We start from the raw sequence: 14681 nt of genomic DNA on the forward strand, positions 1-14681 counted from the left end.
TAAGGTGTGGCAGTCACTCAAGTAGGTACCTGGGGTCCTGGGCAAGCCCCCATGTTGCCCTTACACCTCCCAACTGCAGTGCAGACATACTGAGATTAGGGACTAACCCAGTTATTGGCTGGGAGGAGTGGGGAAAAAGATTTTCAGCCATCTTGCCTAAATTATGCCAGTGCCTCTGTAGTCGCACAAGGTTTATTGGCTATAATTTGATGAGATTCTTGTCAAACACATGTAAAGAATGTACGGAGTAGTAAGGATATTTTAATTACTTTATTGGGACTGCTATCTACGTACAGTTCAGTTTTCCAAGTAGTCAAGGCAGTTACTTTTAAATAGTTTAACATGTCAGATTCATATAAAACACACCTGGAACCAAGGTACAATAGAACTATATACATATTATGGTACATTGAGTGCTTTTGCATGTGGCTCATCTCATCTCTGGTAACTAAGGGTCTCATTCTGCTATGCTTTTAGACACGCTGAGGAGCATCTTACTATGCACGCAGCTCCTTTGGTCTCATATAGGGCTACTTCTATAGCAAGGTGACACTCCGTGTGAATAAGGGTGGCAGAATCCAGCCCCAAGCAAATAAAAGAAGTTGTGCTATACAGATACTGTAACACAAAAATGACTTGTCACTTCTTGAATTAGACAAGATTAACACATTGGCCTGAACTCCTAGGTTTATACAACAGTTACTGCAGCATCTGAGAAAGTGCTGCTTCATGATTGCAGTTGTGGTTGATTTACTCTATGTACATACACCCGTGTTACAAAAATTAAGAGAAAACATTGCACTAACCAGAGCCATAATACTGCAAGTTATAGTCCCCTGTATTAATACTTCAGGGATCCTGATCTAGCTCTGCTATAGTCAGACATCAGCACCTCACCAGCCGCATTTTAGCCCTGACAGTTTTCAGATGTGAAACACTGTCTTTTGTGCACAAAAATACTGCTTGTTGCTTTCTTTTGGAGGGACTCGGTTTTGTAGCAGGTGAAATGCTAGGATAGTTCTTATCCTAATGGAGAACACCCGTAAGGAGCTGCCAATTCCATGACTGTCGCTGACCCTTCCTGTTGCACAACATACAGCTATGTGCTGCAGCGCCTTTCCGTAGGTGTTGCCTCTTGAACTTCACCCCAGTTGAATAAGATCAAGTACTTCAAATCTGCAAAACCTTCAAGATCACAGTGAATATCGGTGCCCCTTTAACTTTCCAAAGGCCAGCACTGTTTGTTATCAGCCTCAGTCAGATCAGGACATGTAATTCACTGCCTGAGTGCTACCACCAACATCACAGGAGAGACTCTGAGCTGATGGCAATTGGCATAACTCCATTGACCTCAGAAGAACTATGCCAGTCTGTACCTGCAGAGGATCTGGCCCTGAATTCAAGGGACATTTTCAGCTTTCAAGTAGTACCACTGCAAATCAGCTGGCCAAAGTACACACTCAAAAAGGCAGTTCTACATCTGTCTCTTTTCATGCTGTGCTGAAGGTCTCAGTCTGTGGATCCCAATGATGGGGAGTACTGACTCTTACATCAGAACCATGGTTAGCAGAGTTACTAATAACCAACAGCTAAAGTAGCAGCATAGGGAAAAAACCATACATCACTCTACAGAGTAACTATTCTTTGTATTAAAATGAGGATGTTGTGGAGTGTAGTGACTACAGCAGAGAGCAGAAACCTGAATGTTACCCATGTTCAGATTTGGTCTGTTACTCCTACCACATAACGAGAAAATCCACTTGACAGTGTGTCAATTGAGCTGTCAGTGTGGGTTAGAGAAGAGTGTATAAATTAGCTTTTCTGGGTAAGCTGGAGAAGAGCAAAATAAAAGGTGAAAACTTGTGCAAACTTGTAATATAGACCTGGGGCAGCTTTACAAGTCAGTGTTATGGGCTCTCTCTTTTGGGGAAGATGTATAGTGATGCTTCCTCCCAGAGCTAGAAGAACCTACATACAATAGGGATGAAAACAAGGTTGAGTTGCATTCTTAGTTAAAAGCAGTAATTCCATGACACCGGGTAAGTCACTTGACCTTGTACAAAGCCAATTTAATGGTCAAACTGGGCAAAAAGCAGAACCCCAGGGAAAGCCAGATATATCCAGGTAAGCATGATTCTGATGTAAGTTAGAACATTAGATGTAAGAAATTGCATAAATAATGCAACAGCTGCACCTCAGGCATCAGTGCTCGACTCGCTGGATTTATGGGATTCTGCTGTAGGGAGACATGCAGTAGTGCCACCATCAGCCATCCTTGGAGTGCACTGCAACTGCAAACTAGTTCTGATGACTAGCGGAGCCAGAAACATGAACAATCACGCTGTACAAAGGGAATGGGACTTCTCCAGCTTAAACCCGTTAGACTCTTCTCCTTCCTCTTTCTACAGTAGGGTCAACCAAATGCAAGAATCAAATGGAGTTTTTTGCTTGACAGGACATGAACGCTACAGCAGCGTCACTTCACAGCAGCTCAGCACCAAGCTGCATTTTTATACAAACAACCTGGATCAGGTCACCACTGCTGAGATTTTTTTTTTTTTTAATTGCCCTATCCACCCTCTCTAACCCCCTTGCTTGAGTATATGAATTACCATTACTCTAGAAGGAGAAATGTTGGGTAGAGGGAAATGCATAGTTAAGACTCAGTTACTGCAGTGAAGCTAGTATTAGTGACAGCCCATCATAGCAGATAATGGCCCTGAATACTTGTGCCGTCTCAGACACCACATTTAATTTTAGCTGTTGCCTATGGCCTACAAGGTAAGTTCCAAGCACAAGGAACTTGCCTCTAACATACATACAATACCCTCATTTTTACTGGCCTTTATTGTATTGAAGCTAAAAATAAGTAAACTCTTGGCACGTCTACAAAAAAACAAGTAAAATGAATAAAAATGAAAAGAAGTGCTTATTGTCAAGTTGTGGCAATCCACAGATCCCCGCACATCATACCAAAAAGACATACTAATTCCGTTTCCACACAGAGCACCAACAAAACTGAACACTCATTTCAATGTTGCAGAAGGGTTTTCAATCTGGTTTATATGTATGAAATATCACTGAGGTCTGGATGTAGACTCTTAAAAATTTGCGCTGGCAAGACTCTTTACTTTGAAGGAATGTGGTAGTCAAAGTTTTGTGGGAATGAAATGATTGGAATTTATCTTCAAAGGACATTAGTATCATTAAAAAAGAAGCTGCCATTGAGGCAGCATGATTCATAATGCAAGACAAGACACTGCTTCTTGCACATAAATCCTTCTTGAAAGGGTAGGAGGGATCTGCAGTTTAATTAGTTTGCTTCTGGGGCTTTGGGAATGTCTGGCTTACATTCCTATTGTTTTCAGTTTTTGCAGTGTTCGACTGCTCCATTTCTGTGTGAGGCTGCTGAAAACTAAGTTATGACAGACTTAGCTGCATAAAAGTTCAGTACAAATAAAAGGACAGTGTAATGGTCATAGCCGGCTAAAACACACACATAAATTGTTCACAGAAGCCTGTAAGAACGGAACTTGTACAGTGCATAACAGGACAAGTTATTCACTCGGATTCTTACAAGGTCTACTTCAGACCACTGCAGCAATAGTGAACATTGTAGATATGAATTAACTTAGATTTTCCATGACCAGGGTGCTTATTTCAAAGCTTTCTACGTCCTCTGCACTATCACACTAGACGCTGATGCAAATCACACACACCTGCTCTATGGATTCACACTCACATTAGCCACTGTACACATTGTGTAATACTTGCAGAGCTCACCTATTTCTCTGCAAAGCGATCCATCATAAACTGGCCAGCACCATGTTTCAGTACTCTGATATGTGGGACAGCGTACAAAAATCTGTATTGGATGCTGTCCTCTTTCCTGTGGCTGAGCTAATAAATTACATTCTCAATCTTCTTGAGTAATATGTTCCAACTCTGATCCCTACAATAGCTTGCATCTGCCAGCCTTAGCTGTAATCCTCTCGTGTCAGAAACTGAAGTGCAGGTAAGAGGCAGATTTTACACTTCAGATGCACGTGGCCTGTGCAGATGCAGCTGTGCAATCCTTTTGCATACTGCGGGGAGCTGGAATGCCAACGTAAAGTCCGGGGTGTTTGTGTCCTCTTCTATCAGGAAATGTTTTCTTTCACTGTGCTTCCCCACCCACCACAACGTGCGCTTTAGCTCAGCAATTCAGACCCAGCCCTGTCCAATGATCCGGCACCATCAGGAAATACTTGTCCATTGCTTCACAAAACCTGGTCCGGTACAGTTCTGGAGAGACCACAGTTGGCATTTTACCTAGTGTTTAAAAGAGACAATAATGCCACAGTTTGAGATGGACCAGAGTTCACACAGGAAAAATCAGGTTTGTATTACATTAGTGCCTAGAGCCTCGGGGCTTGATAGCACGGACTGCTGCGCACGAGCGTACACACACACACACACACACACACACACACACAGAGTAAGGGTCTCTCAGCAAACAAGACAAAGGAAGTAGTAGCCCCATTTTACAGATGGGCTCAGAAACAGAAGTGAAGTGACTTGTCCAACACCAGGCAGGGCAGAGCTAAGAACTGAACACAGACTCCAGGGTCCCAGTCAAGTGCCTCAGCCACAAGACAATTCTTCCTCTTGACTGCGGACAGCTCATTTGTAAGCATTTCCCCTTGAAGCCCCCCACAACCGGCACAGCTTGTGCTTTGGGAACTTTGACATCACAGTGAGTAGCGTGAGCCACTTCAGCATGGTTTGGGAAGGCAGTGTGACTGAGATATCCTGGAGGGTCACAGGCGGGAGAGGAATCACGGGGTGAGCACACAGGGTGCGGGGAGTTTTTACAGAAGAGATTTCATTCCCCAAAACCAAGAAACAGGCATTTCTGAATCTGCTTTTAAAAGATTAGTTACCCCTGCAAATAATCCAACAATACGGAGACAGCGTTACTCTAAGACAGAAGAGCAATGATATATGTAGGTGACCCTGCCCTACAAAAAGTAATAGGCCAATTAACAGTACTACCCATGCAGATACATTATGAGACCACAAGATTCTTACACTATGCACAGCCTTGGGAATGAGGGAGAAGAGGAAAGAGTTCCAACAATACATTTGAATGAGAGAAAGTGGGTGGGGGGGGGGGAGAGAAAATAGTATTGCCTGAAATCTGTCAATAGCAGTGCCAATAGAGCAGGTTATCAGAAATAATACTGGGTGTGTCTTGGACTCACCTTGTCCTCCCAGGATGCCTGTTGACTTCACCACCATTTCAAGCTTTTTGTCCCAGGTAAAGGTGCGAATGTAATCTGTTATAAATACAGAAAGACATGTTATGAAGTTCATATTCCAAATAGATATTTCTGGGTAATTAGAAATACTTTCCTGGCATATGGCAAAGAAAGTTGCAAGCATTTGCTGCCAACGTAACAATTTCACATTCTTAGCCTGCGGTCTTGCACTGGCAGGGGAGATAGCTCAGCAGCAATGAGAAAACACCAGCTATTCATTATGTGCAGGAAGACATTGCTCAGATACGCTTTGCCTTCACTCACATTAGTGAGAGCTCCAAGCACCTAATTATGAACTTTCCTTCATCCAGCTGACCCCAACCCTACATGTGCAAGGAGCCACCCCACACTGGCCCTACAGTTCATAAGGTGGTTGATGATCAAGGGTGCCCAGTGATGGCTTAAGATCTAGCAACTCATTCATTTTAAGCTAGTATTACTACCCTTTATTAAAAAGTCTCTTTTGCCCACAAACAGCATCTGGTGTGGTTTTCAGAGCACCTCCCAACTTTCCTTTATGAAAAGAAGGTCTGGGAATGCCAGGGGTGATCCTGAACAAAAGGAATGGAGGACAGCATGGCTTGGGCAGGAAAGTCCCAGGATTGCTTCTAAACCTCTCTCCTTGGCACGTGAACTCAAGTCAATACAGCTTCACAGGCTTATGAGAAAAACATTGTACAACATGTGGGAGAGCAGTAAGAGAAGCAGAATCACCTAATGAAGATTTTTTTTTTTTTTAAACAGAGTCCCTGTAAGCAACATCAATTAATCTTCATCCTAGCACTTACTCTTTGCAGTTGCCCGGCCTTATATTCAAGGCTTATTATTATTTACGGAAAGAGTTATTTTTAAGTGAATGCTGTTGCTTTCACGGAGACCTACTGATTACAGATTTTCCAACACTGCACATCAAATATTTTCCAATATTTACTGAAACCCCTTCAATAGCCCACGCTTTGTGGTGAGTTATGCACAAGCAGTGTAGCTGAAGAGAATTTACTGAACAAAATGCAAACAATGATGGTCCCAGCATCAGCCCTTTGTGTAGCTATTCAGATGGCAATGACCTCAGGTATGAATTCGCCTCCTTTTATTTAACGCATCAAAACAGAACAAAGTAGGAACACTGATGCAGCCTGTTTTTGGGTAAAAGTGGCATCTTTGTAGGCACAAAGAGTAGAACGCAAGAGGAATAAAAAACTATTCCCATTGGTTCTTCGGGGAATACTGAATTATTTTTCTCTTCTCAATCCAGCAATACTCCAGGCATGCTTCCCTGAAGGCTTCAGGTTAAAAACAGAAGTGATTTCCAGAAAATAAATAAGTTTGAGAGAGCGTATGTGTAAATTATACATGAACTACAACCAATTTTCACTTGAAAAGTTAAGGGCCATGTGTACAAATGGACATTGGTAAGCAAAAGAATAAATGATGCAAAGCTTTAGATTGTGTTAGGACCAGAGTTAGTTCTGTAGATCTTGAATTTGAATGTATTCAAAGTCACCTTAGTGTGACAGGTACCAGCAGAAGTGATGGACAAACAGTGTGATGTGTAGTCAGAAATCCATATGCTTACTGCTTTGATATGTTTATTCATCATCCAGCAGAGGCAAATAAGCTTTCCATAATGCCTACAATTTTGTACTATCACCATCTGTTTCAGGGTAGATGCAGGAACACCTAATCTGATGTAAAATGCTACCCGAATAACAAATGCAGGCAGTGGTTATTCTAGGAAAACAATAGATCCTGCCGTTCGCAGACAAGAGAAATAGATGAAGTGTCCATTTTTCCACTAAGTTTGCTTACAGTGCTCTTGGTACAGAGCTAGCTCATATGAAGAGATTCATCACTTAGAAAGTTGGTTGACAGTGCTTAAGCGACTGTGGGAATGCAGGCCTCGGGAGGCCAATATAATGCAGGCCTCGGGAGCCAAAAAAAAATCTTACTGCGTTATAGGTGAAACCGTGTCATATGGGGATAGCAGCGGGGTAATGGTGGTAGGGCTCCGATGGTGATTTAAAGGGCCCAGGGCTCCCCGCAGCGGCCAGAGCTCCGAGCCCTTTACAGCACTGCCTGAGCCTCACTGCCAGAGCCCCAGGGTAGCGGCAGCAGGGCTCCAGTGGTGATTTAAAGAGTCCTGGGCTCCGGCTACTACGGGGATCCCCAGGCCCTTTAAAGTGCCCCCCAAGCCCTGCTGCCGGAGCCCCGAGGTAGCAGCAGCAGGGCTCCAACTGTGATTTAAAGGGCCCAGGGCTCCCCGCAGTGGGGGGGAGCTACCCCGGGGCTGCAGCGCCAAGCTCCAGTGGTGATTTAAAGAGCCCCGGGCTTTGGCCGCTGCAGGGAGCCCTGAGCCCCACTGCTGGATTTAACACAGTAAAGCAGCCCCGCCCCCCAGAGTGCTGCTTTACCGCGTTATATCCGGTTGTGTTATATTGGGGTAGAGGTGTAGTGAAATATTCATCAGTGCTTTTAGTTTAGAGAGAGCTACAATTTCAAGCTATTTTCATTACATAAATTAGGAAACATCTCAGTTTGGTAAGGTGTTTTTTTTTCCCCCCTTTGCTCTCCCAAAAGATTTATAGGTTGGTGCAATTTCCAACTTTAGTTTAAAACAAAAACTTTTTGAAAGTAAGAAATTCCTGGAAATCAGTTATGGAGACCAACTAGGCCATCTAAATCCTTCCCAGGCCAACGCAAGAGATTGCTCCCTCCATGATATTTAGTTTTGGCCAGTCTAGTTAACTGTGCAGAATCAAAACAAACACCACTTAACGTTAGTACTGATTTACATTTACTGTACATGGAACATTTGAGGCTGCTGCTTTTAACAGAGAAATTTTGGCTTCAGTTCTTTCAACTATTTAACACTGAAAGCCATTCTGAGAGCTCAATAAGAAGCAGAGATTTGCCTAGCTCCCATCTTAAGAGACCCCAGTTTTGGAAACATCCTTTGGGATGAGTTAGTATCTTTATTTTGAAAACTGATTTTCCCCTCAAGGGTTTCAAATATGGAATGTGGTGGATTCACCAGCCAAGCTTTTTATTCAAGACTGGCTGTCTAAGGAGCGTTCTAGTTCAACTGGAAGTTAGTAGGTGTGATACAGGAACGAACAGGTGAAATTCTACAGCCTGTACAATGCAGGAAGTCAGCCCAGGTGACCATAAGGTCCCTTCTACTCTTAACAAAAAATTAAAATCAAATCTATAGATTTTTTCTAGGCCCCTCTCTGTAAGTTTATTGCAAGTTGACTTAAATTGCCATTCAGCTTGGACAGGAAAGGCAGTGAGTCAATTTATGTAAGGTGACACAAATAATCCACTCTATTTTAACATGGACTTTGACTCCAAGGCATGCACACTATACACCAACTTGACTTTCCGTAAAATGACTATAAAAAGTACTCAGCATGCATGTTAGCATTTGGACAGCTAGGGTTACGAGCCAACAGGGAGGCCAGAAAGAAAGGAGTGAGAGAAATACTTAAGCTTTCACAATCAGTGTGATCTTACTTCAGCAAGGTGAAACGCAAGTGCTCATGACATGTGCCTTTGTTGAGTTGAGTGGATCCGATGAATGTTTGAATAGGGTCATTCACCCACATAATTCTTCAAATATATTAGCCACAGATATGGCTCTTACTCCAAGGGAGGCTTCAGAAACGTTCACTGCGAACCACCCCGCCCCCACCACACACCTTAATTCAAAGGAAGATGCAGAAGTCATGAATAACCACAGATATGGTACTGTGGTGATAAGAGACACAAAGTCCATGAAGTTAAAGTTAAGTACTTGAAAGAGCAAGAGCAAAGATTACATACCAATGATCCCAACCACCAGCTCATTGCTGGTATCATCGCGACCCACCAGCAGAGAATAGTCAATGATGAGGTGGCTGGAAAGAAAGTGGGAATCGCTGTGGATGGAAGCCCTCAGCACAGCCTTGCAGTGGGAGCGGATATACAGAGGGTTGTCCCGTACCATCTTCAACAGATTTTCATCGAGCAGGACAACATCGCAGCTTTCCTTCCCAGTGTCTGTTTTCACATTTCTGTTCCGCAGGGAGCCCTTCAGGTCAAACACCTGGCAAGGGAGGACAAGAGCACTTTGTTTCACTGGAAGAAAATCTGTTTTATCCACTTTCCACTCTGTTAGAGAGACCAGTGTATCAAAGACTACAAATTGTTTCACTAGGAGAGCATGAAATGCCAAATATTTCACCCTTAAATCAATTACTCCCAAGTTGTATATATGGGATTGAGTGGTAACTAATCAATGGACCTTAAAGAAGATGTCAGTACACTGCTTACAGTTTTTATTGTTTTATGATTTGGATTTTAAAGGTGACTGATTTTTTGTCTAAAACTGCTGAATATAAAAAAGCGGATGCTGCCACTTTTTGGTGTTTACATTCTGCTTACTGGGAACCCCACAGGTCAGTCGTAAGGAGAAGACATTCAGGAGAGAGAGACTCTTACATGAAACAGGCCATGGTGTGGCTGGGAAGGTAAGAGTATTAATTGTAGAACTGTAGCCAGTTGTGGTTGCTGCAAACCCAATACAAGATAGGCCATATAAACCTGTTGATCTGGCCTAGAAACCTGGTCTCTTCAGCTGTGCTCCAGTCTAGCAAGAAGTTAAGCTCAAATATATCATGTCTCTGAGGCAGCAAGCCACCATAGGACAAGCAGATCACATATACATTAAAACCTTTAGAATTAGATATAGCAGGCAATATAATATGCTTAAACCACCACCACATTTCTTCAAATAGTAGTTTAGGCATAAGGTCAAGATTTAACCACCTGGAAATTATAGACAGTCAGCAATAAAAGCCTTTTTTGATCCAAAAAGACAGTCAAATTTTAAGTTCTGAGTCTTCAGTATAAACCTTGCAGTTCAGGGCAAGCCACCGTAGATAGCCAGAGATGCAAGGACAAATATGGGATATCTAATGGAAAAAAGGTTGCAATCTTAACTATAGCAGTAGAAGCCATTCGAAGAGGATACTTTTATGCCATGTCTACATTACAGCAGGAGATCGATCTAAGTTACACAACTTCAGTTATGTGAATAACGTAGCTGAAGTCGACGTACTGAGATCTACTTACCATGGGAGACACACTACGCGATGTTGGCTGGAGACACTCTCCCGTCGACTCCCCTTGTGCTCCTTGTTTAGGTGAAGTAGGGGAGTCGATGGGAGAGAGAGATCTGTGGTCGATTTAGCGGGTCTTCATTAGACCCGCTAAATTGACCGCTGATGCATCGATCACCATGCATCAACCCCCCAATAAGTGTAGACAAGGCCTGAGTCAACATCTTTAGGGTGATGATGCTCCATTAGTATCAGTGGCAGCCCTGCTGCAGCTCTCTGTATCGGAAGAAGCACTGTGGAAGAGAAAGATGCATTGCATAGTTATTCCTCACCTGAGCCATTTTTCTGCCATAGAAAAGGTTTTCCATGACAAGCAGATCCAGCTTTTTCTCAGTGTTGTTCTGAGAGTTCTTGTATCCAATCCGATACACTCCAAGTATTTTGGCCAGTGCCGTTGGTTTCTAATCAAGAGAACAGTGATAACATTCCAATAGGTTATGGTAGTAACCATTACTTTTCTGTGCACCAGAACTTTCATTTTTCATCCCGATACATTTAATTTTTTAAGTCCTGGCAAAATGTCTGCATTTTATTTAAAAACACATCCTTTCTATCAGACTGCCAATATATACCCAACTCCTCATTATACCTTTCATATCTGTTAGCCTCCCTCATTTTAATACCACTGGCCTGAAAACAACTATTTAAATAAAAAGCCAAGTTCCAAAAACCAGGCTATACAAGCTCCTACCTTCTGCTGAACAGCATTAGTGATGTAAGTGAAGTAGTGTGGGGCAAAGTCAAGGAAGGACTGGACCTCCAGACGGGGCATCTGCTTCAAAATGAATCTGTCATCTGTTTCAACATTAGAGAAAGTCTATGTAATTCCAGATGTAGGAAAACAACATTTACTGTAAATATAGAGACACTCCCACCAAACCCTTCAAGAATCTAACTTCAACTGTGTACCTTATAAACTGTAATTTTCTCTTTAAACCTTAGCAGCAGAAAGTTGTGCCCATAGGCGTTACAGTTCTAGGTGTTGGCTCATTTGAAGGAATTAAAAAAAAAAAAGTCTGATTTGCCTTAACCGTGAAAGCCAGAAAGATTGAAAGAAAACTGTAATCATTCAATTATATTAAAAAATGGCATCCCCTGAAGCCGTGAGAAAGTAGGAGTTTTAAACTTAACCTCTTTGGCCAGCTATTTTCAGCACTGCTGAATAGTGGGTACTGTTGGCATTTTCAGTGTGTCCTTTATGAAAGCCTGTCCTCCAGTTGTGTTTTGGGGTTTTCAGTTTAGTTCTCCAACCCCTCAAGTGCTGCACTGAAGGTACAGAAAATACCCCTCCCACAAGAAATGGTTAAGAAGATTTTCGCTATGAAAGGGGAAGAAATAAATAAGGCAGTTTTACCTTCTGTCACATAGAAGGCAGCTCCTGACTTGCCTCCACGGGCCTGCCAGGGCAGAGAGTGAGACAGGGAGCGGATGAAGTCCTCCTCACGGCTCCCGAGTATCACATCACGCATCTTATGGAACTCCCCGGCATAATAAATCCGGCAATAGAATTTGGCATTAGCATCTGAAAACTCTTCAGAGAGACATGGAGGGAGAAGGCCCTTCATTAATTAGAAAATGCAAGGCTTGCTTTCCCAAGCGAGATGGCCAGTCAGTAATATTTTTCAGGAGCTTTTAAGATCCCTTGCCCTCACTACAAAAGTTATTTTTAAGTTACAGTTACTCTCTTATCCACCCCTATGCTTTAAGAGCGTATAAAGTTGGCTAAGCAGTAATTAAAAGGGCAGGTTTTGTTTTTATTTTAATACCACCACAAAATTAGCCCATGTTACACATCAATGGATAGTGCTTCAAAACAAGATGTGATGGTAATTTAGACCTTGTAGGGCTGTTTTTGTAATTAACACTTGGACTTGTCAGGAAGAATGCCATTACACCGCAACCTGACATTTTCCTGCCCAAGATGAATGGTCAACTCCTCAACTATAAGTTTTATTAGGGAGGTAGTGTTGTATTTTGAGAAGAGGGCAGTATGCCATCATGTGATTCTCAATTAAAAGCCCCAAATTATTTCCTACTCACGAAGTTCCACATGGGGATTTGCTAGCTGCTTCTTTTGTGCATCCCCTCCATCTGCTTCATCTGAAAAAGGCAAGGGGAACATGAAGTCTGGAACGTATGTTTAGCACCAGAAGCCAAGTTTTATAACAAGGTATGCTTAGTACTGAAGAGAATTCACATCCAAGGAAGATCTTTGGGGTTTGCCAAAATATTTATTTTTATTAGCAGCAGTAGTTCTAAAGCACTCGAGAAGATGATTAGATGCTGTATGAACAGCTAAAGAGTCACAATCACATACAAACCATTTATTTCACTAACTGAATTAGCCTCATTTCCATCATTCAAGCTTCAAATTACAAAGTTAGAAATAAGATTCAAACTCAGTGTTATAAAAACTGATGGTCCTTGGAAGAGTCCTCAAAACATATTTTAGGTAGATACTAAAGAAAACGCATTGTTCATTAAATTTGCTGACAGATAACCGTGAAGTGAAAGATTCATATAAAACTAATTTCTTTAAAACCGCCTGGGGAACAATTGTCTTACTCTAATCCAGGGGTCCCCAACGCGGTGTCCGCGGGCACCATGGTGCCCGCCAGAGCATCTAAGTGAGCCGGCAGACGAGCATCTGCCGGAATGCCACTGACAAGTAGCCCACAAGACAAAAAAGGTTGGGGGCCTCTGCTCTAATGCTCCAGGACAAGCTTCCCAATATAACAGCTCTGTGTGAGAGCTTCGAGTGCCGCTACCACTCATACTAGAGAAGCATGATGACAGCACTAAGCTTTCTAGCCTATGTGAAAGTAGCTCCCCCAACCCCTTCCTTCTGTTTTCTACTACTCCATGAACTGAAGTGATACAGCAGACCAGGAAGTAAAGTGGAGAGATGGACTGAAGCCCACTGGTTCACACTACACCCGCCCGACTTGAAGGAATTTGGAAGACCCTGAAACCAAAGATGTATTGTTCTTGACACTATAGGCCTCGAGCTTTAAAAAAAAAGGTCCTTTGTCTAGTAAAGAGGGAAGCTGGGATTTTCAAGAGGAGCACATTGAATTTCAATGAGATTTGGGCACCTAACACTTACATTTCTTTGAAAATTCCAGCTGGAGTGGGTTTGGGGGATTTTGTTTGTTTAAATAGACTAGATCTTGGGAGATGCAACAGTTCTAGTTGAAAGATGCGCCTGATGAGAGAGTATACCTTGAGTCTCTGCTCCTTGGCTCTCTGGACCCTCCTTGCCCATCTGTCCAACCTGGTAGTAGGCACTATCCGCACCACGTAAGGTCTCTTTCTTCTGGGCAGACAGATCGGGGCTCTTCCCTCCTGTGCCACGGAAGAAGGATAGAACTCCGGAAACCTTTTTTGCTAAAGTGAGTGAGCAGAGGAAAGAGTGGACACCATTGTTTCTATAGTCACTACAACCCAGAAGTGGTCACAGAAATATTCTCAAGTGACTTTTCCAGCAAGAGGGGAAAAGCCCATTCAACAGTAACCTATTTCCCATCCTCCAACCACTTTAAAAGCAATAGGTTAGTTGACCTAGTGTTACAGAATGCTACACCTTAATACTTCAGAAGTCATTGGAGAAACTGCACACAAACTGAGTTGACTGCTTAATTGTTACACTGGAGTGCTAAGGTGCCAATACTTTAAAAATAAAAGGGGAGAGAGAGAGAGACAAGCTGAAGAAAGGCAATGTTCCCATGCTCACAATTTGATACACCTCTTAAAACAAAACCAACCAAACCAGGAATTTTCTTGATTGTAAGAATCATTGGCATCTTGGAAACTTTTCTACTGAGAAGTACTCATGGCATTTACAACTTACAACTTTTTAACCAGTATCCTTAAAAAAATAACCAAAACCATAAGACAATACTGGGAACACAACTGGAGTTCTATATGGGGCACAAAAGCCCACAGAAGAATACTCAAGTCTGCTACATTAAAAAAGAACTGAGGTCATCTGTTACTAAAGAGAAGAGAACCCGGAGAAAAAAAAAAAACCAGTGAGAGAGCAGGTAACAGACTGATTTTCAAGCCAATATCAGCAGCTCAAAAACTGAATTTACTATGCCCAACTAGAACAAATCAGATTTGGTTTCCAAGTTGTGTTTTCCCTTTAACTTAGTTTCCATCCAAACCTACACTTAAGTTTATTTGATTTCAGTAATTAAATCAAAGCTGGCCTGTAATGTGG

At 42.4% G+C, this 14681-nt stretch overlaps 1 protein-coding gene across 1 annotated transcript in view; it reads right to left on the reverse strand.

Moving 5' to 3' along the window:
* Positions 1-254: 254 nt before the first annotated feature.
* The window catches only part of PIKFYVE (phosphoinositide kinase, FYVE-type zinc finger containing), a 97594-nt gene continuing 83167 nt past the window's right edge, over positions 255-14681 (reverse strand). The window contains 8 exon segments of the mRNA XM_030579913.1: positions 255-4311; positions 5244-5318; positions 9123-9384; positions 10732-10860; positions 11151-11254; positions 11814-11990; positions 12500-12559; positions 13682-13846. Of these exon segments, the coding sequence (XP_030435773.1) occupies positions 4196-4311; positions 5244-5318; positions 9123-9384; positions 10732-10860; positions 11151-11254; positions 11814-11990; positions 12500-12559; positions 13682-13846 (1088 nt within the window). The 3' untranslated portion in view covers positions 255-4195.

The sequence above is a fragment of the Gopherus evgoodei genome, chromosome 11 (assembly GCF_007399415.2).
Source record: "Gopherus evgoodei ecotype Sinaloan lineage chromosome 11, rGopEvg1_v1.p, whole genome shotgun sequence".
NCBI classification, from domain to species: Eukaryota; Metazoa; Chordata; order Testudines; family Testudinidae; genus Gopherus; species Gopherus evgoodei.